The 26,712-nt window shown below is 35.2% G+C and overlaps 2 protein-coding genes across 2 annotated transcripts; both read right to left on the bottom strand.

The window, feature by feature from the left end:
• Positions 1-1,142: 1,142 nt before the first annotated feature.
• Positions 1,143-18,006, bottom strand: LOC148597587 (uncharacterized). The gene is made up of 6 exons (XM_088563599.1): positions 17,642-18,006; positions 6,214-6,414; positions 4,672-4,792; positions 3,635-3,916; positions 2,668-2,832; positions 1,143-2,235 (listed from the first exon to the last, which is right to left on the bottom strand). Exons 1-6 carry the CDS (start codon positions 17,643-17,645, stop codon positions 2,187-2,189), a joined length of 822 nt encoding a protein of 273 aa, XP_088419725.1. The 5' UTR covers positions 17,646-18,006; the 3' UTR covers positions 1,143-2,186.
• A 3,266-nt stretch (positions 18,007-21,272) lies between these two features.
• LOC148597586 (uncharacterized) lies at positions 21,273-25,173 on the bottom strand. Its single transcript, XM_088564235.1, has 4 exons — positions 25,025-25,173; positions 22,696-22,728; positions 22,071-22,421; positions 21,273-21,517 (listed from the first exon to the last, which is right to left on the bottom strand). The coding sequence occupies exons 1-4, from the start codon at positions 25,113-25,115 to the stop codon at positions 21,513-21,515; spliced, it is 480 nt and encodes a 159-aa protein (XP_088420361.1). The 5' UTR covers positions 25,116-25,173; the 3' UTR covers positions 21,273-21,512.
• Positions 25,174-26,712: the final 1,539 nt, after the last annotated feature.

Here is a 26,712-nt window from a genome sequence, read left to right as displayed (position 1 = left end):
AAACAAAATTAGGACAACCCTTGCAAAAAAAGCCAAACAAACAAACAAACAAAGCAACGACCGAGCCAAGCTGTTTACCAAGTTTTAAATCGTTTGTCGACGATTTGAATAGGAGAAAGGTCAAACATATAGTCACGTGCTAACTGTTAAACAGAAATCGTGACAAAATTTAAAAAAAGAAAACAAGAACAATAGATTTTATCTCGACGCTGGAACTAAAAAAAATAAGAAAATGTGTCTGGAGGTCTTTTTTCGTTACATGTATGAAATCTAGAAATTGAATAACCCATATGTACATGCAAGTACTATATGCATACAGAAAGGGATATGTCAATTAGCGCTACGTGACGAGTTTTTGTACCATAACGCGAAGCATTGTTGATTGTTAAAACGCCGGTCATCGAGGCATGGTTGAGAATTGTGACATTTTACCAAGAGGCATTGTCGTGTGTTGTGATTCTGTATTGCGAGGCATGCGCGATGATTTTGTCTCCGTAATTCGAGGTATTGACGTCGATTATGCATGATTCCATACTGCGAGACATGACCGAGGGTTATGACTCCGTATTTCGAGGCATTGCCAAGGGTTATGGCTCCATACTGCGAGGTATGGTTGAGAGTTATGGTTCCGAAATGCGAGACCTGGCCGAAGGTTTTGACTTCCTCCATATTGTGAGGTATGGATGAGAGTTATGATTCCGAACTGCGAGACCTGGCCAAGGGTTATGACTCCGTATTGTGAGGTATGGTTGAGAGTTATGATTCCGAACTGCGAGACCTGGCCAAGGGTTATGACTCCGTATTGTGAGGTATGGTTGAGAGTTTTGATTCCGTACTGCAAGACCTGGCCAAGGGTTATGACTCCGTATTTGTGAGGTATGGTCGAGAACTATGATTTCGTATTGCGAAGCATTGCCTTCTGTTCTGATACCGTACTAGGAGACGTGGCTAAGGGTAATGTTGATTCGACAATGGGAAGCACCTTTTGTAACATGTCAAATCCGGACTGTAATTTTGCAATTATTGTTTTAGTCGGGAAAGAGGTTATATAGTTATACTAGTGTGATACATATTCATAAAGTGACCGTGTTAGTTGATATCGCCCTCGTTAACCGTGAGAAACACAAATGCAAACACAGAAGGTACTTATATGTTTTAATATGTAACAAAAATACATAATATTATGTCTTGTGTAATAAACTAAAATGATGTTTGTATACAGAATAAAACATTTAAAAAAGATACGCAAGAAATTGTGTTTTACCGAAATTTAAAACGGGTATTATCTGATTAAGACGGGCGAAGTTGTCGGTTATCTCCCCTTCAAATAAATGTTATAAATAATGAGATATTACCGTTTGAATAAGGTCTTTACAAATTACTTATGTTTTTATTGGTACAAATAACAAATGACCATCTAAAATGACAAAGAGTCGAAATTCACAGCTACTGCAGTGTATTAAATTCCTGATTTTAGTGAACTGATGGAATTTAAAAAAAAGAGCTTTCCCGTCTGTACGGGCCCATTTGAAATATCGAAAAAAAACATGGAATTAATTTTGACTGGATTGAAATAAAGGTCAGAAAAACAAAAATGACAAAAATGAGGGTACAACCCCTCGCTTTCGTACGCTTGCAAGTACCGGACGCAAGATTTTTTTTCAATTGGACTCGGACGCAGAGTTGTGAATTGTACGCTGTAAAATTTTGACCGTACGCAGGACTCGCCGTCATTTTAAGAGTGCACATGCACACTGTACTCAAAGGTGGAGGGGGTTACACCTACAAATTCTGCGTTTAAACAGAGAACGATTAGTACTGTTATGTGGGATGGATTGTAGAGATGTGAAAATGATTTATTAACTGGAATTTCTTGCGTAGATTTGAATAAAAAAAACACCAGGAGGTTCATAGCTCCACTGAAGAAGTTCTTTTCTTCGTTGTATAAGTGCTACTAAGTATGGAAAGAAAGACAACTCTAACTAAATAAATTGCATTAATTGTATAGATGTCCTAAATTGTGTATAGAAAAAAAACTGCTTGTACTAGTTGTTCTTGTATGATAACGATGTAAACAGCACCTATTTGTAATATAAGCCATGTAAAATTAGCTTGTAACGTTTTTACGTTAATAACGATGTGTAAATATCAAAGGTTTTGGCATGATGAAGTGGTATTATCTGCTGTTAATACTGCCGATCGCGGCCTACATGTGCCCGAGGTAGCTGTCCATTCCTGAAAAAAGGAATATAGCTTTATGAAATGAATGTTAGTTTTTTATGCAATAAGAAACTGCATGTGCAGTGTATTGATGTTTTTTTTTAATATAAATTTTCAAACATTTTTTTTTCAATTTATGTAATTATAGAAAATCTTAAACAAACATTCCCACCCGGTGGATAATTGTTTACATGAATACATTCCCATCCGATTGGTAAACATTTACTAATATATATATACATTCTCATCCAGTGGATAATTGTTTACATGAATACATTCCCATCCGATTGGTAACCATTTACTAATATATGTTTACATTCTCATCCGGTGGGTAATTGTTTACATGAATACATTCCCATCCGTTGGGTAATTGTTTACCTGAATACATTCCAAACGTGTTGTATTATTGTTTACATGAGTACATTCCTATCCAAGAAATATACTAACCATCTATAATCTTCTCTTTTACCCTGTTGATAATTGGTACCATGGTAACCGGTTTCCCGGTAACGGTCGTTTTCATTCCGGTCAAACGCCCGATTATCATATTGTGATTTACCACTATAAAACTGGTAACCTGTACTTGTATCAGGTCGTTCTGGTTCCTTATTGCTAAGAATAAATAAAAAGTGTGAAACTTGTCATCTAAATATATTTATACGTTTTCTGTAATGGTGTGAACAAGTTTAAGTCAACAGGTGGAATTACATGTATGCAGCTTTTGTTAATGCCACATAGAGTACCTAATGTAACAGTTTGTCATGTTAGCATTAAATTTTCAATATTAAATCTTCATATCAATAAGTAACACTTAAATGGCTCCAGTAATAATACACTCGTTACTTTGAAACAAAACCAAAAAAAAAACTCTTTCTGGGAAAGATTTGAACTGTTTACTTGTGTCCAACCAAACCAACCGTCTGGACGATATATCAACACACCCTTCATTTCTGAGAACAGTTTGTTATTTCTAGTTTTTACTCATTTTTAAAACAAATCGATTTATAATCAACTTAGTTTCTTTCTCTGACACAATAAGAGGTTAGAAATCCGTTTAATTCTCAATACCCCAATGCTCAAAGTAAAAAAAATAGTTTGCCGGCCAATCCTTAGAATTGCTGGAGTACTAGTTTCCTCCTATCGTCAGTACCTCCAGGTAAATACAATCATTTCGTGGCCAGCTGCAGCATGCCCTCTGGTATGAAGATTTCCTCGGCGTTCATTGAAGACCAATAGGTGGCCCCGGGCTGACATTTTCATCCCAGTCAATGAATGGCCCTGGACGGACATTTTCATCCAGGTGGGGTTGTTGTCTCTTTGACAAATTATCGTTATACAATAGATTCTAAATTTGAAGAATGTTATTTAATTTACACAAGAACCCCCTGATCCTTAAATATCCAGTAAAACACACCTTGTATGGTGATTAGCATTATAACCAGACCACAAGTATGGATCTCGTTTCCCGGAATCCGGAATACGGGGATAGTCATTACGAGAATCCGGAGTTATTTGTTTCTCGTATTTTCCGCTTGGCCGATGGCCTTTTATACCACGTCCACCACCAGAGTTATACCCGCCATTAATACTACTTCCGCCACCACCAGAGTTATAACCGCCATTACCATACTGAGCATAGCCGACTTTTTCATTAACTTGGGACGGTGGATAGCTCTCTGTCTCGCTGTCTGTACGTCTGAAAATGTTGGTTAGTTCGATGTTAAACACAAACAATCACCCATGCATCACTTCAAACAAACAGTAGCCTGGTTTATTTCCAAATGAGAATCTAAACATGTGACCTCACTTGGAAGCTTTTTATTATCAAATGATCTGGAATAAAAATTCACCCTGGATCGACTTCAGGACCAGACCTTTTTATGTATATTATTATTACTTATTTTATCCAAAATCTAAGAATTCTTTTTGTTCTTTCGAATTTTTAATCGCTCAATGAAATTCAAATAGTAGTTCCATAACCTTCCATGCTCACCATATCAATACTAAAAATTTCTTACTCTCAGAATTATTTTATAGTATTTTTATAGGGCAAAAACATAAAATACATTCTAAACAAAAGCATTTTTAGCATGTTTCCATTTTTCTCCAAAAAATAAAACAAGAAGATGAAAATAGTTCTATATTTTTTAATAACGCCTACACAAGTGACACCATTTTAAAAATAAAATGTAACTGTTAACTAGATTGATCAATGTCTTAAATTTCTTAGATGGGACAAAGCGTGAAATTTTCAGCAACTTTTAAGCATTTATTCCTTTTACGAAAACAGTCCCGATACAACATAATTTAACAAATCAAAGCGGGATAACTCAAAATTAAATTTTGGTTAAATTGTATTCGAATGGTCAGAATTTTCCACCACCACAATAAATTCAAACCAAACTAAAAGTACCTGTTACCGTTAAACTATATTTTTTTCTCAATTGTTACCTTTTATTTTTGCACATGAGCGCCAGACAACATATTAACAGGAATCCGAAGATAAGTAGACCACCCCCAGCGGCTCCCAGACCTATAATTAACTTCTCGTACATATTAAGTGTTCCGTTCCCTGAAAACAAATCATACATAAGTTCAGTGTTAGCAACTTAATTTTTGGTCAACACAGACCCATCATAATTTTATGTAGACACTGTAGATATCAAAGGAAATTGAGCCAGTTTCATCATAGACCTGCATGATTTTACATAGACTCGATCCGTAGATCTACAGCTAATTTCTTTCACTGTGAGTCTGTGCCTTGTCTTTTCCAATAACTCTGATGATACTTGAAATTTACAGCAGTAATGTCACGATTTAAATTACCTAAAGACAAGTTTGAGTTTCATACTTATTATCTGTATGTGTTATGTCAAAATTTTAAATCTGACAATTCAAACCTTTTCTATAATTTCTAGTAGTTATAGAAAAGGTTTGAAATGCTACATTCAAAATTTCAATGAAACATATGTATAGATCATTTCAAGACCGGACAGGCTGAAAACCGACTGTTGAGAATGAATTATCAAATCGAACTTCTGGATAATTTTTTAACATATTATAACTTGACAAATTAGAATGGGTAAAAAATCATTATAAAACTTATAATCACTACATTTTTTTCTGTATATAGTTTATTCTACTCTACTAAATTTATGGATGACTTTAGATAAGATGTCTTAAGGGTGTACCAGATATGATGTCTTAAGGGGGTACCAGATATGATGTCTTAAGGGGGTACCAGATATGATGTCTTATGGGGGTACCAAAATATCTTCTCTAACATTTACTTGGCTCGTTTGATTTTCTTAAAATTTTCTTCATTGTTTCACTATGATAAAAGAAGCAAAATATATAAATTTTCAGAAATTTTAGTCATATATTTCAATGAAAATAAAGTAGCTTCGTCAACAAAACTTTTGATCACTAAGATGCTCTGAGGTTGATATCAGAATGTCACAAAATAAAACGTTTTGCTGATTTTACAGAGTTATTTCCCTTAGGTGGTGTTTAACCTTTTAAATGGCGAGTGCAATGAATGATAAAGATAAGTTAAGCAAGCCAGAAAATAAAAATATGCTTGAAAGTTGGAAGCATTTGATGAATGATTCAAAACCCATTCTATAGAAGGAACGCTGGTAGTATGTTTTGCATTCTAACTCAATATTGTTTTTATTAAATAGCCTAGTTTATTTATTACTGTACCAGATACGAAGAGGAGTGTACTTGTAACAAGAAATACTCCTCGATATAGTACGCCTTGATGTTTATCATAGATGAACAACTTTCAGAAAAAAGTAGACTTTCACATGAATGCACCACTTATTCAGCATGTAAAGTTTGTAATCGCTTGATATATTGTTTTCGTAATTTGAATGTATGTGCATTAAATCATTATGTTGTTAGTTACTGAAAACAGTGAGAACATAATTGACACATTAAAATACTTTTAACATTAAAAAAACATTTTGAACTTATAATACGTGTACGTACATTCACATTTAAAAGTTGTATCAGCATTATTATTGCTCGTGACTTCTACCCATTTGTTGGTCGCGCATAGGATATCGTAATTACCAGAAGTAAGACGTCTCCCGAACAGCCGACATCCGACTTTCACGCGCGTTCCATCGGTCGAGCTGTAATTAGATAAAATAACTGTTCCATCGTCTGCTGATGCCAACGCTGAACAAGCTGAAAAAATAAAGATAAACTAAAAGTAAAGTGTACTAAAATAATTTTCAGTTAAAAGTTTTTTGTGTTTTTGCCTTCAAAAATGTATGTCACCTCCTTTCCAGAGGGTACACAAAATTAAATGCATCATAAATTCCTGGTAATATTCACAATTAAATTCTATGTCCCAACTACCTATGAAGTTTAATGAAATTAATTTGGTGCAGTAGTGTCCAATGAGTTGCACTTACAAAAGCATAATGGACAGACAGACGACTGGGACACTTACGAACGGATAGAAAAGGCATAACAATGTATCTCCGCCAAAGTAGGGAAACGCAATTTAGTAATATATTTAAATGTACATGTGTATTAATGCATGTACTATACATAGTAAATAAAAGTCGAATCCTTCAACTGGGTGTAGTTGTAAGAGGCCAAACCGGGTTTAAAAGTTGGGATCCTCTGTCAATTTATGAGTGCAGATATCAGGCGATGTTTAAAGAAAAGTCTTTCTGGGCGTACGTAGTAACTAGGAAAGAATAATCTTGTTTGTATGAAGTCTCCATTTTTGAAATTGCCTCTTAAAACTGTTCTTTTCTGGCTTGGCTAGGTCTTAACATGTAACTACTCCAGCCACCCCTAACCTGAAATCATGGATCCGCTACTCCAGCCACCCCTAACCTGAAATCATGGATCCACTACTCCAGCCACCCCTAACCTGAAATCATGTAACTACTCCAGCCACCCCTAACCTGAAATCATGTAACTACTTCAGCCATCCCTAACCTGAAATCATGTAACTACTCCAGCCACCCCTAACCTGAAATCATGTAACTACTCCAGCCACCCCTAACCTGAAATCATGGATCCACTCCAGCCACCCCTAACCTGAAATCATGGATCCACTACTCCAGCCACCCCTAACCTGAAATCATGGATCCGCTCCTGAATGTCGATCACCTTATATTACTAACATAGAGCACAAACTAATAAACATAAAGGTCCATTCCTACCTAACATTATTAGAGAGGTCACACTCAGAGATCACACTCGGAGGTCACACTCAAAGGTCACAGAGATCACACAATTCATTTTAGAAATTAACCTGTAATTATAAATCTACTATAATTTAAGTTGTTTAACTCATGATCTGTTTTCTTCTTTTTGCTAAAATGATTTTTGACAGGGATGTTTTACACATATTTGATGATGGTCTTTTTAGGTTCATTTCAATCAAGTTTCATTGAAATCATTGTTGAAATCCACCTACCGTGTTCGAAATACTATAGCGTCATTCCTGTTGATCATTAGGGTGTGGACAGTAAAACAAAGTGAGGAATATGTTATTTAGAGAGTCCAGACTTCTGAACATAAGTAAGGTGTAACAAGCATGTCTGTAAGGAAAGGGGTCAACGAGAGAATAGGGTTAGTTGAGGACGCAGAGTAAAAACGGGACGGAAATGATAATGATTATTCTTTGCATTTTTTCAAACACATTTGATTCAAATACAAACTAGATTGATCAGACACGATGACCGCAAGCCTCCTCAACACTACGAATGCGCAGGATGTCGAACCTTAATGGAGTCCGGTTCTATACCTTTTAATCTCAAATTTGAATTGAGAAGTATACTTTAATTCAATCAAGTCTTCCATATTCTACAAAGCAGTGTACAATATAACAGTACTATGATAATATACAGTCATGTAACAGACGGAAAGGAAGTCATAGAAGTAACACACTGACAATAAGGTAGCGTTTGTGGTTTTTCTCAGTAGAGTCTTTAAGCTTTCAATTTCGTAGTTTGACAGAATTTCAAAAATCACTTAAAATGCATATCCCATGAATAACTACTCTCCAACAGTATGTACAATTCTCGATCGCTGACAGTTTGTAGTCTTTTTTCTGTAAATATTTGTTTTTACGATGTTATGTAAAACAAGAGGCCCCAGGAGCCTGAATCGCTCACCTGGTTGAATTCTGTATTTCAAGGACAATAAATTTAACAAGTAGTTGTCCAACAATTTTGACTCAAGAAGACTTTGGGACTTTGGTAGGACTTATCATAAGGATTATTTCAGCCATTGAAAGTTTCTATCTATCATAGTTTTCAAAATATTGGCTGAAAACTGTGAAAACAAAAACGTCAGTTTTTTCCCCCTTTCAAGGGCAATAACTCTTATAAGGAGTCATCTGACAACTTTTATGCCTGACGACTTTTGTAGTCCTAAAAATAAGGATCATTTCAGCTACGTGAAAGAATTTGGCTAAACCTAATGGTTTTGGAGACATATGCGAAGAACTACTCTCTAACCCTTATGTTCTAGTTTTAGTAACGGCGGCCATGTTTTTCGACAGATCAAAAATCCCCACATTAGTTCTATGCAGGATACCACAAGGAACATTCATACCAAGTTTTGTTTCAATTGGTGAAGTAGTGTCAGAGGAGAAGATTTTTGAAAGAAATAACATTAAAAATAGCAAAATCCGTTAAAAAGGGCAATAACTCCAACATGGCTGAATGGATGAAAATGAAAATTTGACCGCAGATATTCCTTATCATGCTAAATACTTCTAACCTGTCAGAATTCAGCTAAACCTAACGGTTTTGGAGGTATATGCGAAAAACTACTGTCTGACCCCTATGTTCTATTTATAGTACGGCGGCCATGTTTTTCGACGGTCAAAAAATCCCTACATCAGTTCTATGCAGAATACCGCAAGGAACATTCATACCAAGTTTGGTTACAATGGGGAAAGTGGTTTCAGAGAAGAGTTTTGAAAAAATGTCAATGGCGACGGACGACGACGACAACGGATGACAAATGATGGCAATAGCTCACATGGCCTTTGGCAAGGTGAGCTAAAAAGGCGGTACTCTAATTCACTATACAGCCTCTTCAGTGAAATTTAACACAGATACCATTAGTTACTGGGCTCAGTGAAATCAGGACAACATTACGCATGTCGTAAATATTGATACATCTCCTGTGACGTGGAGCGATAACAAACGAAAATTTCCTAATCCTTACATACTTCAACAGCAAACCAATGGATCAACGAAATGTAAATATTTTGACCTTCAGCCGTATGATAACGTCTGTGTAGTTATACGGACTATTGTACACCAAACAACCGTCTGTTCAGACGTGAGAGCTACAAAATACACAGATGTCACATTAGACGCCACAGACAATTTCAGTTGTGATTACAGACAGTTTAACATGTTTCTATATATGAATAATTGAAAAATCCTGGAATATCATTTTCAAATGGAAAATTTATAATTGATGTCGGAGATTACGAATGTTCTATAATTTATAATTCCAAGCTTTTCATCTTGAAAGAGTAATAAAGGGAAGCTAGGTTATAGCAGTAATCAAAAGAATGTAATCCAGGGACAAAGACCAGACATGGAAAACAGGCATACACCAAAAAAGAACATAAAGTAACTAAAATCATACATACAAAGTAACAAAAGCAAATGAGAAACTCGGACTCCACTAAAAACTGGGAGCATTGACCACGTGCACCGGTAGGATAAGTGTCCTCTGTTTTTCTAGAAACACCCGCCGAGTTGCTCATAAAAAAAATCAAGTGGTAGACGAAAGAGGAAAGGAAATCTACGACACGTTGAACAAAACAGTTTTCGTGGCGCAGATGGATACACCGTAACGATCCACGAGTTCATGATGACGACCATAACACTTCTGTAGTGATGACTTCAATCTTGTAGCAACAAAACCCTGTTCCAGAAGCTTATTTGTTAGAATTCTACAAAAAGTCTGCGTAGTTTCGGCAGGCGCTGGTATAACGTACGAGTTGTGATATGAACACTCCATACGCAGGTGCTGAAGGGATATTGCCACAGATAATGAAAATTCCGAATGAAATGTCATCACGTTTGTCGTATGCAGTTTGGTCAATAGTTTTCCTTTACCATCGGTTTCTAAGTGTAGGTCAAGATATGAGGCTGACTTCAAAGTTCTGTAGTATGCTTTATCTCAAGTTCTTTTGGGATTGATGCGATTATCAAATCCCCAAAATAAGGATTGTTTAAAGATAATACGTCATTTATATAGCGGAAACTGAGATTAAAGGGTCTAGCTAAACGATATTCTTTCTTTCGGATCAGATCAGCTATAAAGTCGACCTCATAAGAGTAAAGGAGTACAAATCTAGGTCAGCAAGTAGAGGAGTACAATTTGTTCCCATTGAAATGCCGACCGTTTGTTGAAAAACGCGTCCACCGCGCTGGACAAATATGTTGTCGATTAAAACTTCCAGCATTTTGTAAACATCTTCTTCTGTATATTTGGAAGATGATTGGGAATTATTTTTTTACGAAGTATGAGGAATCTCTTCTCCCTTCTCTCCCTTTAGCCCGCCTATGAAAGATAATATATAAACATACGGTTTAGCCATAATATGTGTTTATGATTTGGAACTGAAGTAATATATCCTAATGGTCTGTCCGCGTTTGTTATTCATATATTTTTACACTGCAATTTCAAAGCTCGGTCACCGTCTTGATATTCTTAAAACTACAGTCTATGGTCTAAACTGACCTGTAGAAACATTAACTACGAGGTATATAAAATACTAGTATAATAAATTGACACGTAACATTGTAACATTTACTTTCAAAATAATGAAGTAATTGAACTGAAGATTACAGTGTAACAATTGGAGCTGTATCGCTGTTGTCTTTAGCTTCTGGGAGATTTGTTAATGGATTTCGCCCTTTGGAGGCCGGAGTATAATTAAATTAAAAAGTAAAGAATCTTGTATTGCTACCCCAAGTATACGGTCCAGAAATTTTATGGCTTTCATACGATAGGTTTAATGACGGATTGACAGTTTAGAGCAAGGTAGGATCACTGTAAGGTAAGATTACACTTGAAAAGGAACAACGTCTGTTTTCCATTGAAGGAAAATACAAACGGGAGAAAGTATGTTAGGTTTTCCACAAATAGAAAAGTAGAAGTTTGCAACTGACAGGACTACAGAAGAAGTTTGCCAGAGATAGAAAAGTAGAAGTTTGCCCCAGACAAAAAAAAAGAAGAACTGCGTTTCCCGCTAATAGACTGTAGAAGTTTGCCACAGATGAAATGAAAATGTAGAACAGTTTTCCACTGATAAAACAGTAGAAATTTCCACAAATAAACTGAAGAAGTTTCCCACTGATAGAGTTCTCCAATGAGAAACTTACGGGTGACCATGCACTGAATCCTAAACAAAACATGTACTATACCGGGATGGAGGTATCTGTACTAGAATGTTCAGTACCATGTTTTACCCTCAACCCGGCCACTTCCGCCACAGCACGAGCGGTAAAGACCGGATAATCATGTCTTCGCTGAGGGTTTTTTTTAGGTGACGTTTATTTCACAGTGAGGCGGCCAAGTACAATAAAAAAATTTTTAGGTGATGTTTATTTCACAGTGAGGCGGCCAAGTACAATAAAAAAATTTGCCTCCTTAATGGCATTATTATTTTGTCTAGTGTGGTAACTGACAGATGTCGAGGTTCTATAATTAGCTGCTTTCTTTAATTTTTATTTTTCGTACGTTTATTTTAGGTCATGAATATTTTATGCATGTAGTTTCGTTTATTAATCACAAGATACACATAATATGACGATCGATTGTACAGCTCACTGATTTCCTTCGGAAACGAAGACAAAACCAAGGAGACAGAAAACAACATATAATAATTAAACCCATATTATGAGCAACCCACACTCCACTAAAAACTGGGAAAGTGGAGCAGGTGCACCGGTAGAGCTGAGTAAAAAGGGACTCTATACGACATTATGAAGAGTATTTTTCTTATGATGGGGGATTCGCATTGGTAAAGCCGAAACTGTCAATGAGTTCATGATGTTATATTATTCTCTTTTGTTGGGAGACATACATCTCATGATATGTATGTACTTCATATGTCTGTTTGATATTTCATGTATGTTTTTTTTTTTGGTAACAATCCAACTGTACGGATTTTATTCCAATAAAAATTCTGATTCTGATGTAAAACCTTAAATGTACTTTTTTTGCGAGATAACTGTGTTATATTAGCTTATTCGTAAGAATTTAAGTACGGCAATTATTAAAAATCTTATGTCACTTCTCCAAGCTCCGGCATTACGAGCTGTGCTATAAAAACGACAAACGTAGGACTGAATGTCGTCACGGACGACTTTAACCACTTCACCTTCCACAGTATTGATGGAATGTTACTATGACGACACTGTGGCTGACGACACGTGGTTGACGACATTTCCCAATTCTCTCCAAATAATTCAATTATTCAATTATGACTCAACATCCCCTATGTATAAATACGTGTATATTCTAAACTATCAACGCTGATATTTACTTTGATATAATTGAGATATTTGTTTAAGATCATACCTATCGCTATTTGTAACATTCTACATAATTTGTTAGCGTAGAAAGGGACATGTTTTATCTTTGAAGAATCTTCACGTTTGTGTAATGGACTGAAAGCACACACGAGGAATGATATGTCAACAGCTGGTTATAAAATGACCACCAACTGTTACAATGGTCAATTTGGCAGAAGTCAATATATTATCGCGTTCTAGATGTTTGTGTATAGTTTATAAAAACAAAGTTGTAGAGACGCGGATTTGTATGGGGTGGATCTGGCGTACATCCCCCTAAAACTAAAAACAATTGCATGAAATCTTGATTTTACAAGAATTCTATTCAGAAACTCATGCAAAGTGCCAATTTCATGTACAATGTATATGTTTTTTATCTTAAAAGCGCAACCACCAAATGAAAAACTGAGTTAAGTGACCATGTGCAATGACTGTTCCTGAACAAGAAATAAAACTGACTTTGGTGGGTTTTTGAAATGCACGAATCACCTCCTGTCTAATTTTTATAAAGACTGCTACTTAAAAGACACAAACGGGAACAAGAAAGGTTCATCATACTGAACCAATACAATACAAAAAGTTTATTTCCTTAATCCAACAGAGTTATTACAATTTGGTTAAAATAGTATAGATAGTATTCAGATTGAAGGATCTAAAGTTGCGTTAACAAGTAGTCTTGTATATCACACATACGTACATGTTCAACTGCCCGTCTTATCTGAAAACTTGGGTCGGAAAAATTGTAAAAAGAACCAGATTAATAGACTAGAAAACAACTGAGAGCAAAGCTCACTTGGTAATAACCCCACTCGATCCTTTTCTAGAAACCTTGTAAGTTCAGATGTAAAAAAACAAGATTGGAGGAATGGCTTCATGTTACCTGTATAAAGAATGTGCGAAAGTTTCCACACATTCCATTCAGCGGTTTGAGGAGAGTTGGGGATAAGAACTGGGGATGAACAGATTGACAGCATCCCTAGTAGCTATTCAAGCGGTGGAGTGGTATAAACCAGTACTTCGAAGAAATGATTGATTTAATGGGATCCTGGACTAAATAAGAAAAGTTTCAATGTTTATATACCTTTGACGTCTCAAGATAAACCTCCAACGGTTTCGTTATAATAGATATAAATTACTTTTTAATCTATTTGGTAAGATGGTGACACCTACACACTGTCACATTATGGAACGACGCATCGCGGTTTTATTACAACTGAGGAAGGCAGCAAACAGATTTAAATCGTATGAATTTTATAACATTTGAATACACAAAGAATGAAACGAATAATCAGATCTATTTCCATATTCTTGTACCAGTCATTGTTTAATCAGTATAGATGTCTTCGTCCAGGTCCGCGTCTTCCAGGACAGTTAATGTCTACGTCCATAACATAGAGTGAATGTTTTAACAAACATCCAAGAGATGCGTAAATACTCAGGGATGATATTGCTATTCTTTACTAGTTATTTGTACTTACGAATTTCAAATTGTAATATGAAACCATAAACTAATTGTTACATAAATGAATGCAATATACCTGTTCCCGTTACATGTAGAATGTTTTTTAAATGGAAACAAAAAACCTTTCAACAACTTCCGCATACTATACAAAGACCTGTAATAAAAGCACTTGTAATTTGTGTACCGAGCATGTCTGTATCAAGTGAACTGTAGTGCTTAGCTTACCAGGACACTTTGAATAAGTCCAGAGCTTGTTTAAAGCAGCTGACCAGAACCAGAATTTTTATTGGAATAAAATATATACAGTTGGATTGTTACCAAAAACATACATGATATACCAAACAGACATAAAGTACACACATAGCACGAGAATAAAGACAATTGTTTGTATTCCTCCCAACAAAAGGGAAAATATAAGAACATTTTGTATTGCACAAAGTATCTTCTAGCAGTCTGCACCTCCAAGGAAAATATCATGTATTTATATATATCTGAACGACTGAAAAAGTGTGGTATATATCCATGATAAAATTGAGTAGATACATATATATTATATATTCGGTTTTGTATAATCATTACTAGTAATAAAAGAACATTACATTATTGACCTCGGTGTTTCAAAATGTTCACATCTGTTGTGGTACATAACACTGATACCAGTAACTTCAGTAATGTCACACTCATTACAGGTGATCATGTAATTAAATTTACATTGGTTATCAATATTACAATATAAAGAAGGGACAATTGATCTCACCAGTATTTACTAAAAGAAGGGACAACTGATCTCACCAGTATTCACTGAAAGAAGGGAAATCTCACCAGTATTCACTGAAAGAAGGGACAACTGATCTCACCAGTATTTACTGAAAGAAGGGACAACTGATCTCGCCAGTATTCACTGAAAAATGATTCTCTACAATTTGACAACTTTGGACATATGACAAAATGAAATTGAGCCTCAATATCGAATTTACATAGATGACAGATTCTATCTCCAAATTTGGTTTTACTGAATCTACCTGAATCAGATTTGCTGTTGCTTATTCTAAGTTTAGTATAAATTTTGATAATATTTTTTGTCAAAGTTATGTAGTAAATATTTTTCGAGTTTAAAACTAGATTTAACATTACGACCAAAAAAAACATAGCTAAATCCAAGGCTTTCCAGCTGAAGTTGACCAGAGGACCATGGATGAGTTCAGAGCTTTTCTGATTAAGCTGACCAGAGGACCATGGCTCCTAGAACTGCAGCATCAGATTAAAGACTCTGTACAAATTAAATTTGATTGTTTATTACTCATTTCGGCAAGAACGGTTATTTTTAATAAACAAAGTTGGTACTGCGAAGTCATTAACGTCCATCGGACGGCAGTCCGCAATTCAAATACTCTGAGGTCTGGGGTTTTGAAAATAAGCAAAACATTGAAAAGGTGCATCTTAAATTTTTTAAAAAACATCCTTAAGCTGAGAAGCAGCACTCCAAATTTTATGGTTTATGGAGAGTTGGGTAGAATTCCACATGAAGTATTTCTTAATGTAAGAATGGTTAGCTTTTGGGCAAGAACTATGCAAAAAGAACAAGAACTGTCAAATATAATGCTTCGGCTTATGATAAAATTGCATGACAATAATCCAACCAAATGTAGGTGGGTTAGCTATATTAAATCTATCTTGGATGATACTGGTGGAACGAACACGTTAAAGTAAATATTAACTGGCTTAAGGTCATAGTTAAACAGACATTATGTAATCAATTCTATCAATCTTGGTTTTCACAAATGGACAACACATCTTGTGGTGAATTCTAAACATGTTCACTTTTAAACATGAATTCAGAATTGAACCATATCTTCTCAGATTGTCCCCCAACAGAACGTATTCATTGGACAAAATTAAGATGTTCCAACTTAGAAATACCAATAGAAACTGGGAGGTGGTCTGGAGTCCTACGGAGTCAAAGAATATGTAATCTTTGTATAGAAGGGGTGGGAGATGAATTTTACATATTCTTCCAGTGTAATAATCCAACGGTTAAGAATTTAAGATCTCGTTACATCCCAGATTACTACTCAAAGCAACCGAATATGAGTAAATTTGGTGGGTTATTGACTATCTGCAATGTTCAATTATACAAAAGAGTGTGTACTTTTTTACGACAAATTGCTAATATCATATGAAAGTGAATGTGTTAAAATGTAAATGTGAATCTGTTTGCATTCACATATTTTATGATATTGACTGCTCTGTGTATTTGTCTTATTTATATGTATGTACATGTTTGTATTTGTTTCTTTGGGTTTTTTTTTCTCCTCTTGTACACCTACTGTGTCTGAGGCTATCAATAAAATATTGTCTTGAAATCTTGTCCAAACTAAATGAGGCTTTGATAAAGGGACTGAGGCTTTGATAAAGGGGGGACTAATCTTATTTTTGACTTAATTCATAATCGATTAGAAATTTAATTATAAGAATTGTTTGGTTTTTTAATTTTGGACCAAGTTATGCTCGCATAATCTGGTCAAAAATGAAAAAAAAACCATCTGTAAATAGATTTAATAAACTGAAGTGTACATAATTTTGTATACTACATTCCCTATACACGTAATGGAGGAGGGGCTAGTCGTTTAGACACTATATTTACCAGCGTACAATGAACATATAACGCTTGTCAGAATGGACAGGACATTAGTTTCTATTATGATATAATTATTCTCGTAATGTTTTTATTCATTGTGAGTTTTCATCTGTCGACATGTCGTACCAGATCTACATGTATACATGATGTATGTATCAGTCGGTTGGAATAAAATTATGAAGTAAAAACTAATGAAAAGAGGATTAAAACTGTTTCAGAGAAACGGACCGCTTGTTTTATATATAGAGTAGAGATGTTGTAACAACGGGTTCCAAGCTATTATAAATTTGCCAATTCTTATCGATTTTGCATAAAATGAGGTTCTACCTCCCAGAAAAATAGTGCGTAGATTTATGGGCAGTTAAAATAAAGAGAAAGTATAGAGAAAGGGACCATTAAAAAGCCAGAAGTGATGCTACCGTGCTTGTAATTAGGAGTAGGTGTACCCTGAAGTCTACCGCGCTTGTAGGTGTACCCTGTAGTCTACCGCACTTGTAGGTGTACCCTGAAGTCTACCGCGCTTGTAAGTATGAGTAGGTGTTTTCTGAATTCTACAGTGCTTGTAATTATGAGTAGGTGTACCCTGAGGTATCATTGATTGATTGATTATTTGTCGGGGATTAACGCCCGAGCAGCAATATATCAGCTATGTTCATGCGATGAACATGAAATGGATGACAAAATGAACGTAATAGAGGTTCCATTGATGTGAAGAACTAAACACTTAACATCACTTACCCATTTTTAATTAAAATGTAGGAGTATTTAATCCAAAAACTGATGTATTTATATGTGTTGTTAGGGCGAGTCCTCAATTCCAAGTCACGTTTCCATTTAATGCAAATATTCCATTTTCATTCAGTCTATAAATATCAGTTACCAGACTCAGAACCGTACTTTACATAGTCCATTACACATTCATCAGCAGTGCTACAAGTTAGAGCTCGAAATGTTCAAATACCCAAAATGTAAACAAATACACCAGTCCAGATCAATAGGTTAATATGTTGTCTTTAATGACTTTCTGATACCGGTCTTTCGGTAGAATTTTCTCTCTACCTGTGATGGTTACCTGTACAACATCGTCATGCATGAGTAAACAATTCTTTGGTGTGTAACGGTATAGACAGCTATAACCAGTTTTGAAATCACTGATCTGATTGACTATAATAAGATTTTAATTTAGTTTTCTATACACTAGTTTAAATGTCAACCCCTGACTGGTATGTGGTTATTACTTATTTGGGAATAAAAATAAAATGCGAAATTTGTATTGGTTTTTGTCTTTGTTTCTTATTACTCCATTTTTGTCGGTATTTTTTTATTTCTCCATTTTTGTCCGTTTTTCTTTTTGTTTTCAATGAGCGATTTATATGTTTCCAATCCAGAACCTTTAAAAGCGGAGGGCGGAAGATCAAATCCAGAATTCTTTAAAAGCGGGGGGTTCCAATCCAGAAACTTGAGAAGAGAGTGTAGGATCAATTTTGACAAATTATGTAACAATGGGGAGTCCAAATACCGGAACCCTTCCCCTGTATCAGCCACTGTCTTTTTAGTCCTGAATAGATACATTATATTGCTAACGAATTTAGTTTACTTTATTGGCTGTGTAATTAATTCTGAAGTCATGTAACAGTTGTTGGCATTTTAGTTGTGGTAATAAACTAATTTAAACTTGTTTATTCATAATGTTATACTGAAAAGAAATAATTACCTCTTTAACCAACGAAACACAAGTTAACATTAGTTTCCTATCTTAAAGGTGTCCCCAACAATATGTTCTGTCCAAGGGTTTCCTGTTAATTAACACTTTAATATTCCATTTTGTCTAAAACCGAGGATATTAATGGAAAAATATCCGTTTGTGTCAATTTAGCGCCCTTTTTAGCCGCCCTTACGTTTGTTCCTCTAAAGGATGAACCCATTTGCACATTAAATTAAGCATTTGCTTGAGCCAGCTTTTAAAAATGAAGTAGGATAAAGATGTGTAATCGACACTTAAAGTAAAAGAAAATATGAACTGATATTTTTTACTTCTCTTCCTTCTTCCTGATACTGGGACGTCAGTTGTAAAATACACAGTGTTTAATTTCAAAAGGTTTCCAATGTTTACAATTTGATTTGCTTTTTTCAAGAGCAATGCACAAAAATATTTAAATATTTACTGATGTACTAGAACACACGAACCATTACATTTAAGATCTGATACTTGTAACTCGTCAGTAGACTCGGCGTTTGATTTCACCTATAAGATTCAGATAGACAAAGAGAGATCCCGACCCGGCCCCACAGACCCTCCCCGTTTTTTTTTCTCGGAAAAATGTTAGTCGAAAAAGAAAACCACTGAAGCCTGACAATGTACGTCCCATCTTTGGCTAGTCAACACACTCTTCAGTTCTTCAATTTTTATCCGCCTCTGTTAGAGGATAATTTCTTGCCCACAACTTACCATGTTCTACGTATATATTAATTGAATCACGAACATATATCGTCTGTTGCAAAGAAATTTTCTATACTGGAGCAATTGAAAGAGTAATCAAGTAATCAAAAGAATGTAATCCAGGGACAAAGACCAGACATGCAAAACAGACATACACAACAAAGAATATGAAGTAAATAAAATCATACATACAAAAAAAAGTAACAAAAGCAAATGAGCAACTCGGACTCCACTAAAAACTGGGAGCATGGACCAGGTGCACCGGTAGGGTAAGCGTCCTCTGCTTTTCTAGAAACACCTGCCGAGTTGCTCATAAAAAGTCAAGTCCGGGGTAGATAAACGGGGAAAGGAAAACTATGACCCGTTGAATAAATCAGTTTTCATGGTGCAGATGGATACACCATAACGATCCACGAGTTCATGATGACGACCATAAAACTTCTGTAGTGATGACTTCAATCTTGTAGCAACATAACCTGTTCCAGAAGCCTATTTGTTAGAGTTCTAGCGCGATACAAAAAGTCTGCGTAGTTTCGGCAAGCTCTGGCATAACGTATCAGTTGTGATATGAACACTCCATACGCAGGTGCTGAAGGGATGTTGCCGCAGATGAAAGGAAAGTTGACAATTTGGAATGCAGTCATCGCGTTTGTCGTAAAGTTTGGTCAATAGTTTTCCTTTACCATCGATTTCTAAGTGTAGGTATACACTTAGAAATCGATGAAAGAAATATATGTGGGTAAATTATGCCACTAAAATATGTATTTGGCACAAACAATCCATCTATAAATATGAATTTTTCACGAAATGATTCTCCCAAAGTCACAGATGAAGGAATTTCTCCCGAAATTCACGGTTGAAGGATTATAAAATACGAAAATGAAAGTAAATACAAACTGGATAGATACAATAAGCAACATACAAAAACTAAAAGAAAACATACAAAAAATAGACAGTGGACAATCTAATGCATGGTGAAGATCCCATCATTTAAAAATCTAGATAGCACACCGTCATATGAATCCCTATGCAGTCAGCACTGAGTTCTCAAAACCCCGGGGTACACAGCTTCATCTAAATCCAATGGAGCACAGAGATCCTTAAAACCGATGTAGCACACAGACATCAATAAACCCAGGGATCACACAAAAATCCACAGCATAGGGAGGACACCGACATCTTAAACCAGGGAGCACACCAACATCCACAGCCGATTGAACACACCGTCAACTTAAACATGGGGAGCACACCAACATCCACAGGCAAGGGAGTACACCGACATCTTAAACATGGGGAGCACACCAACATCCACAGCCAAGGGAGCACACCGACATCTTAAACATGGGGAGCACACCAACATCCACAGCCAAGGGAGCACACCGACATCTTAAACCTAGGGATTACACCAACATCTACAGCATATGGAGGATACTGACATCTTACAAACCCAGTGAGCATACCAACATCCACAGCATAAGGAGCTCACCAACCTTTTAAACCCAGAGAACACATCAACTTCCACAGTCAAGGGAGCAAATCACCCAACTGGAAGCACACCAACAACTTCAGCCAAAGGAGCACACTGACATCATAAACCCAGGGTGTATACCAACATCCACAGCCAAGGGAATCCATCGACAACTTAAACCTGGGGAGCACACCAAATTAAACCAGAGGAGCCAAGGGAGCACACCGATATCTTAATACCACGGAGCACACCAACATCCACAGCCAAGGGAGCACACTGAAATCTTAAAACTGGGGTGCACACTGAAATCGTAATACTGGGGAGCACACCGACATCTTAGGCCCAAAGAGTAAGCATTTTTCCTTGAATGTGTTATATTTTATTTGTTGTTACAGTCTCTGCCCCCAACAAAGTTTTGACTCTTTATTTTCCATAATGGGCACGTGATTAAAAACGTAACATGTCTGATAAAATTTATAAATTAAAAAAAAGAAATATAACGTTGCGATGAACGAGGAATAACGTTAACAACAAAATCATATATCACTATGGTCTCACATAAAATTACAAGACTGACAAACGTTACAAAGAGGTCAAACAAATTCATAAAACCTACAAAGACGATGAAACAGATACATGCAATTACAAGACAGACAACGGAGCAGTCATTTTCGGTCTGATCACAGCTCATCAAACACGAGTCAACCTGAAAAATACAAAATAGGTACATGTAGATATACACCGCCGTCACTGCATTTGTTCATTGATTTTGTTTGTTTGTTTGTTTTTATATGAAATTTTCATATCCTGTTTTTCTTGTGTTAGTGTCAAGACCATTTTCTGTAAATGTATTGGTGTAAATAAAAAATTTCGTATCTCGTTGTACACAGGTTTATTTTTGTTTAAAAAGAAGCAGAAAGCATGCATACTTCGACAGAGAAACTTGACAATATATCACGTACAACTAGCGTTTCTACGACGGGATTGTGTCGTATGTGGTAACTTCAAAGAATACATGACGATCCCGGCAAATAATGCTCAAGGGCTTGCTCTCACTATCAAATATGCAGCCCCACCAGTATATAACCTAGAATTATATATTAGTGGGGCTGCATATTTAATAGTGGGAGTAAGTCCCTGTAAATAATGGGGGTGTTTCAATCCAGAGATTCCCTCCTCCTGGATCCATTGCTGCATATCTTCTAGTACCAGTCAGGCTAGAGCAAACGATAAAAGGTGAATTATAATTCAAAACATACCGACAGCAACACTTGACACGTGCCAACAATTGTTATGACAGTACCAGTTTACATTGGGAATCGTGATATCATCAGTATGTTCTATGACAACACTTCCGGTTCCTGCGCTGGTTGGAGACTCACGTGATGATTTATCATTATTTTCACTATTAGATTCCTCGTTATTTTGAGACAAAGCGTTCGTTCCGACAGATTTTGCGAGATCTAAAACGTCATCTTGAGCACTGTCAACTAAGTTACGACTTCCGATTTTAAACTTCAAAAGTCTTTTTAAATTGATTGGCTCTGCTGAAGATGCGACTTGACAATTCCTTAAACACTGCACCAACTTTTCTAAAGATCTATCATCATCTGAAAATGTGTTTAAAACCATTACATTCATGGACAGTCTTAAGAGTATAGACGAACGCAAAAATTTCAATTGAAAAAAAGAAAATACCTCGAATTAATTTGTAAATTTTATTTTATGAAATAAATGCATCCATTAAGATTTCATGTGAGAAAGGTGCTGCCAATAGACACGTACAGCTCGTAGGAAGTGGTGTATAATCATGATGATCGTAGATAAGATATTTCTATGTTAATTTTTTATTAAACAGAAAAAGATAGAAAAGAGAACACTTACGTTTCCATGACTCAGATGGCGTTTTTATTACTTCTGAAAAAAAAAAACAAATATATACATACATGAACGCTTAAGAACAGAAAATTTCAACGTTTCCTGCATTTTGGTTTTTGTTTTGTAAAAATATAAAAATAACAATTAAATATAATATATCCTAATACTGTAAACTTCGGTATACGGTAACTTCTCATTAGCAACTGGATTAAAGTAGTCAAAACAAAAGCAATAAATTGATATAGGAAACGAAATTCCCACCATGTGCAACTAAAGGTTTGTAACCTCAGTGTTTTAGGGTTTTACATTGTTAAATTAATTTTCACCTTTTTTTCTTTTTTTTTATTTTTTTTAATTTACTTTGTAAAGTAATTAATTAGTTACAAAATGTTTTGAAGTTTTTTTTGAAAAAAAAAAACACAGATTGATCATGTGATCTACGGGATGAGCCAAGGGATACATGTATTATTTTCACTTTAAAAGGACAATTAAAGAAACAGAATTTAAACGTTATAAAAACGCAATCCAGTGACAAGACAAAGAAAATACACCATTTTGTGGTAAGTTGGTGAGCATGCTCAATATACACTTCCGGCGAGGTAGGGTAGAACAAAAGAATTTTCCTCGTGGAAGTGTATATTGAGCATGCTCTACGCATGCTCATCGACTACTCTACAGTTAGTACAAAAGGGTCTATTACTTGATGCATTAAATGTATTGGCTGTACAATAAAGTGGATATTTCTATACTTTATTGCAAGAAATGTCTTGTGATTTTAAGTTGAAATATTCTAATGTGACATTTATAATCCGTGCGCTGAACAAAATATGAAAGTATTCCCATGAAAGCATATACATCGCTTTCTTTATTGTATTTTAATTTTTTTTTTTGGTTAAAAAAATAAGTATAGTCAGTTTGTAAAGTTCTTTTTTGTTTAAAATTTTCCAGAATGTACATCCTTGCTGAACTGAGGCAGCCGGTGTGTATATATGTAACAAAATAAACATCTTGGCAACATGCGTACGGAAATAAGTTGTTCGACATATGCTAAAAACTTAATATTTGATGAAACCATGATTTCTTTTTCATTGCCTCTCTCTGACGCTATAATTAGTCAGACTTTGAACGTCGTAACAATACGTGAAGTTTGGGAAAAATGAAAGATAAAAAAGAAAAGGCAATAGATTTAAAGAAAGTATGTTCAAATCCGTTTTAAAAATGTTTTTTTTGCTAGTCCGGTGAGAGTTGAAAATTAATGTCGGGATAAATGTTATTAAAAGTTCTGTGTATTTGAACACGAATATTTTATTTAGTCAAGAAATTGCGACTGAAATATTAACGGTATCGTGTAGATTTTGGAATTTACTCAAACTATTAACAACTTTTAACATTGTCATTGGCAATGCTGTAAATAATTTACCCACATTACAGTGGACCATCTAATAAAAAAAAGAGAACAAAACTTCTACCATTCTAAAGCCATTTGTCAAAGTTTACTTGATACACCTGTATACATGCACATGCCTAAAAACTTTAAAAAACTTTTCTTGCGTGCTGACTACTTTTTATTCCGTTTAAGTTTAGAAAATTGTGATATCATTTACAAAATAAAAATAAAAATAATTAAATAACGTAAACGTTGCTTAAATTCAAAACTCATTAATAGTTAGTATTCAAGAAAGCAGGATGTAACAACATGTAGTGGTGCGATCCGTAAAAAAAGTATCAAAACAGCACACGTGCACATCACACACACACACACACAAAAACAACACGGATTCCACTAAAAACTGGGAGCTTGGACCAGTTGATCCGGTAGGGTAAGCGCCCTGACCTATATATATATATATATATATATATATATATATATATATATATATATATATATATATATATATATATATATATATATATATATATATATGGTTACATTAATTATTCTAATGTATCGCCCACGGTTTTTTTCACTCGTCTGCGTCCATTGGCTTCCTGTTTTCAAAACAAACTCACCCTCAGTTTAATTTTCTGACATAAAAAAAAATCAGTTTCGCTGTCGGCAAAATATAATCAAGAATCACATAAGATAACGGTTCCAGGAATGAAACGGTGTAATAACTTTTAAACACACACCCCCCAAAAAAAAACCACAAAAAATAATAAAAAAAAAACACCAAAAAAACCCCCCAAAAAAAACAGCACCAGAATAAAAAAATGAACAAAACAATATGTATCATTTGATGATCATGAAAAGTACGACTTTTGTTTGATATAGTCTTATATGCATGTTCTTGTCTGGCTTTCTATTCAAAAATTGTGTAATATTTTACGAACTTACTAGCCAGGCTTAGACTTGCACAAAGCAATAGAAAATATCCTAAAATTCCTTCAAAACGTGAAATGTACATGATGAACGAAAGGTTGTACATTAAATATCGATTTCTGATCAGGCATTCAGATTTTGGCTCTTTATACCCGATAAAACAAGCGGCCTTGACCCCCATATCAGATACTAACCGGGTTTTCTCCATAATATTTACCCAGGAATTACATAAAGAGAAGACATTGTATCGAATAATTGAGTGAAATCAGTAGGTCATTGTTATGATCCGAGAGAAGGATAGTGGGAACCTTGACCCCGAATACCCTAGCTGACACCAATATGTAACGAGGCTGTATAAAGTAGATTTTGAAAATATAGAACACCAAAAACAAAACAAACAAACAAACAAACAAAAACAAAAACAAAAACAAAATAAAAAAAAGGAAGCATTAACAATTTAACCAGTCAGAAAAGGGTTTTTGGCGAATCCGTTCACTGGAGTGGGGTCTTATTTTGACCAATCAAACCCCCTCCTTTTTCAGAAAATCATAAAATGTGTTTTCGTGTACAAGAAAAAAATGAATGTTGTCCGTCTTTCACCACTGTGTAAACTTGGTTCTTTGCACACTGAATAGTACAGAAACGGCTTTGATTTGAAACTTGAACTATGATATAATATATACAACTTTTTTTCAATGTGTCTGGCGACTATAAGGAAGAAAACAACAAAGCTCCATTACGTCAACACCAACAACAACAAAACAATACAAATTTATAAAAAAATAATAATAATAAAATAAGACAAAAAAAAAAAAAAAAAAAAAAAAAAAAAGAAAAAAGAAAGACAAAAAATGCGACACTTGCGGGGACAGGTATACTTTTAAACGCGTTATCAGTATGACCTAGAGAAGGATTCGGACCAATATTCCGTACAAGGTCAAAGAAATATATGTACAAACCAATCGCATGCATTGTGGACTTATTACTTCCGTTGTTAGTCTTTTGGGGGTAAGGATAAATGTAATAGTTGCTTCATTATAAAGAAAATAATAGAATGTCTTTGTTTTCTGTGGTATGTTCCTCTTATGAAGTTGACTTTATAGCTGGTCTGTTCCGAAAAAAAGAACATCGTTTAGGTAGATTATTTTAATCTCAGTTTCCGATATATAGATGACATATTATCGTTAAATAATTCTAGTTTCGGTGATTTGATACATCGCATCTACCCAAAAGAACTTGAAATAATACAGGATAATTCAGGCACCTCATATCTAGTCCTAAGGTAAAGGAAAATGACCAAACTTTACGACAAACGTCGTGACTTTTCATTTAGAATTGTCAACTTTCTTTTCATCTGTGGCAACATTCCTTCAGCATCTGCGTATGCAGTTTTCATATCCCAACTCATACGTTATGCCAGAGCTTGTCGTAACTACATTTTGTACCGTACAAATTGAGGTCATCACTACAGAAGTTTTAGGGTCGTCATCATGAACTCATGAATCGTGACGGTGTCCATCTGCACCATGAAAACTGATTTGTTCAACGTGTCATAGTTTTCCTGTCCTCTTTCGTCTACCCCGGGCTTGACTTTTTTTTATGACCAACTGGGCGGGTGTTTCTAGAAAATCAGAGGAAGCATACCCTACCGGTGCACCTGGATCATGCTCCCAGTTTTTAGTGGAGTCCGAGTTACTTTGTAT

The sequence above is a fragment of the Perna viridis genome, chromosome 15 (genome assembly GCF_037379345.1).
Source record: "Perna viridis isolate PV_CMFRI_1.1 ecotype Kerala chromosome 15, ASM3737934v1, whole genome shotgun sequence".
Lineage (NCBI taxonomy): Eukaryota > Metazoa > Mollusca > Bivalvia > Mytilida > Mytilidae > Perna > Perna viridis.
Note: the sequence above shows the minus strand (reverse complement) of the source record. Positions and strands in the feature narration are given on the sequence as shown.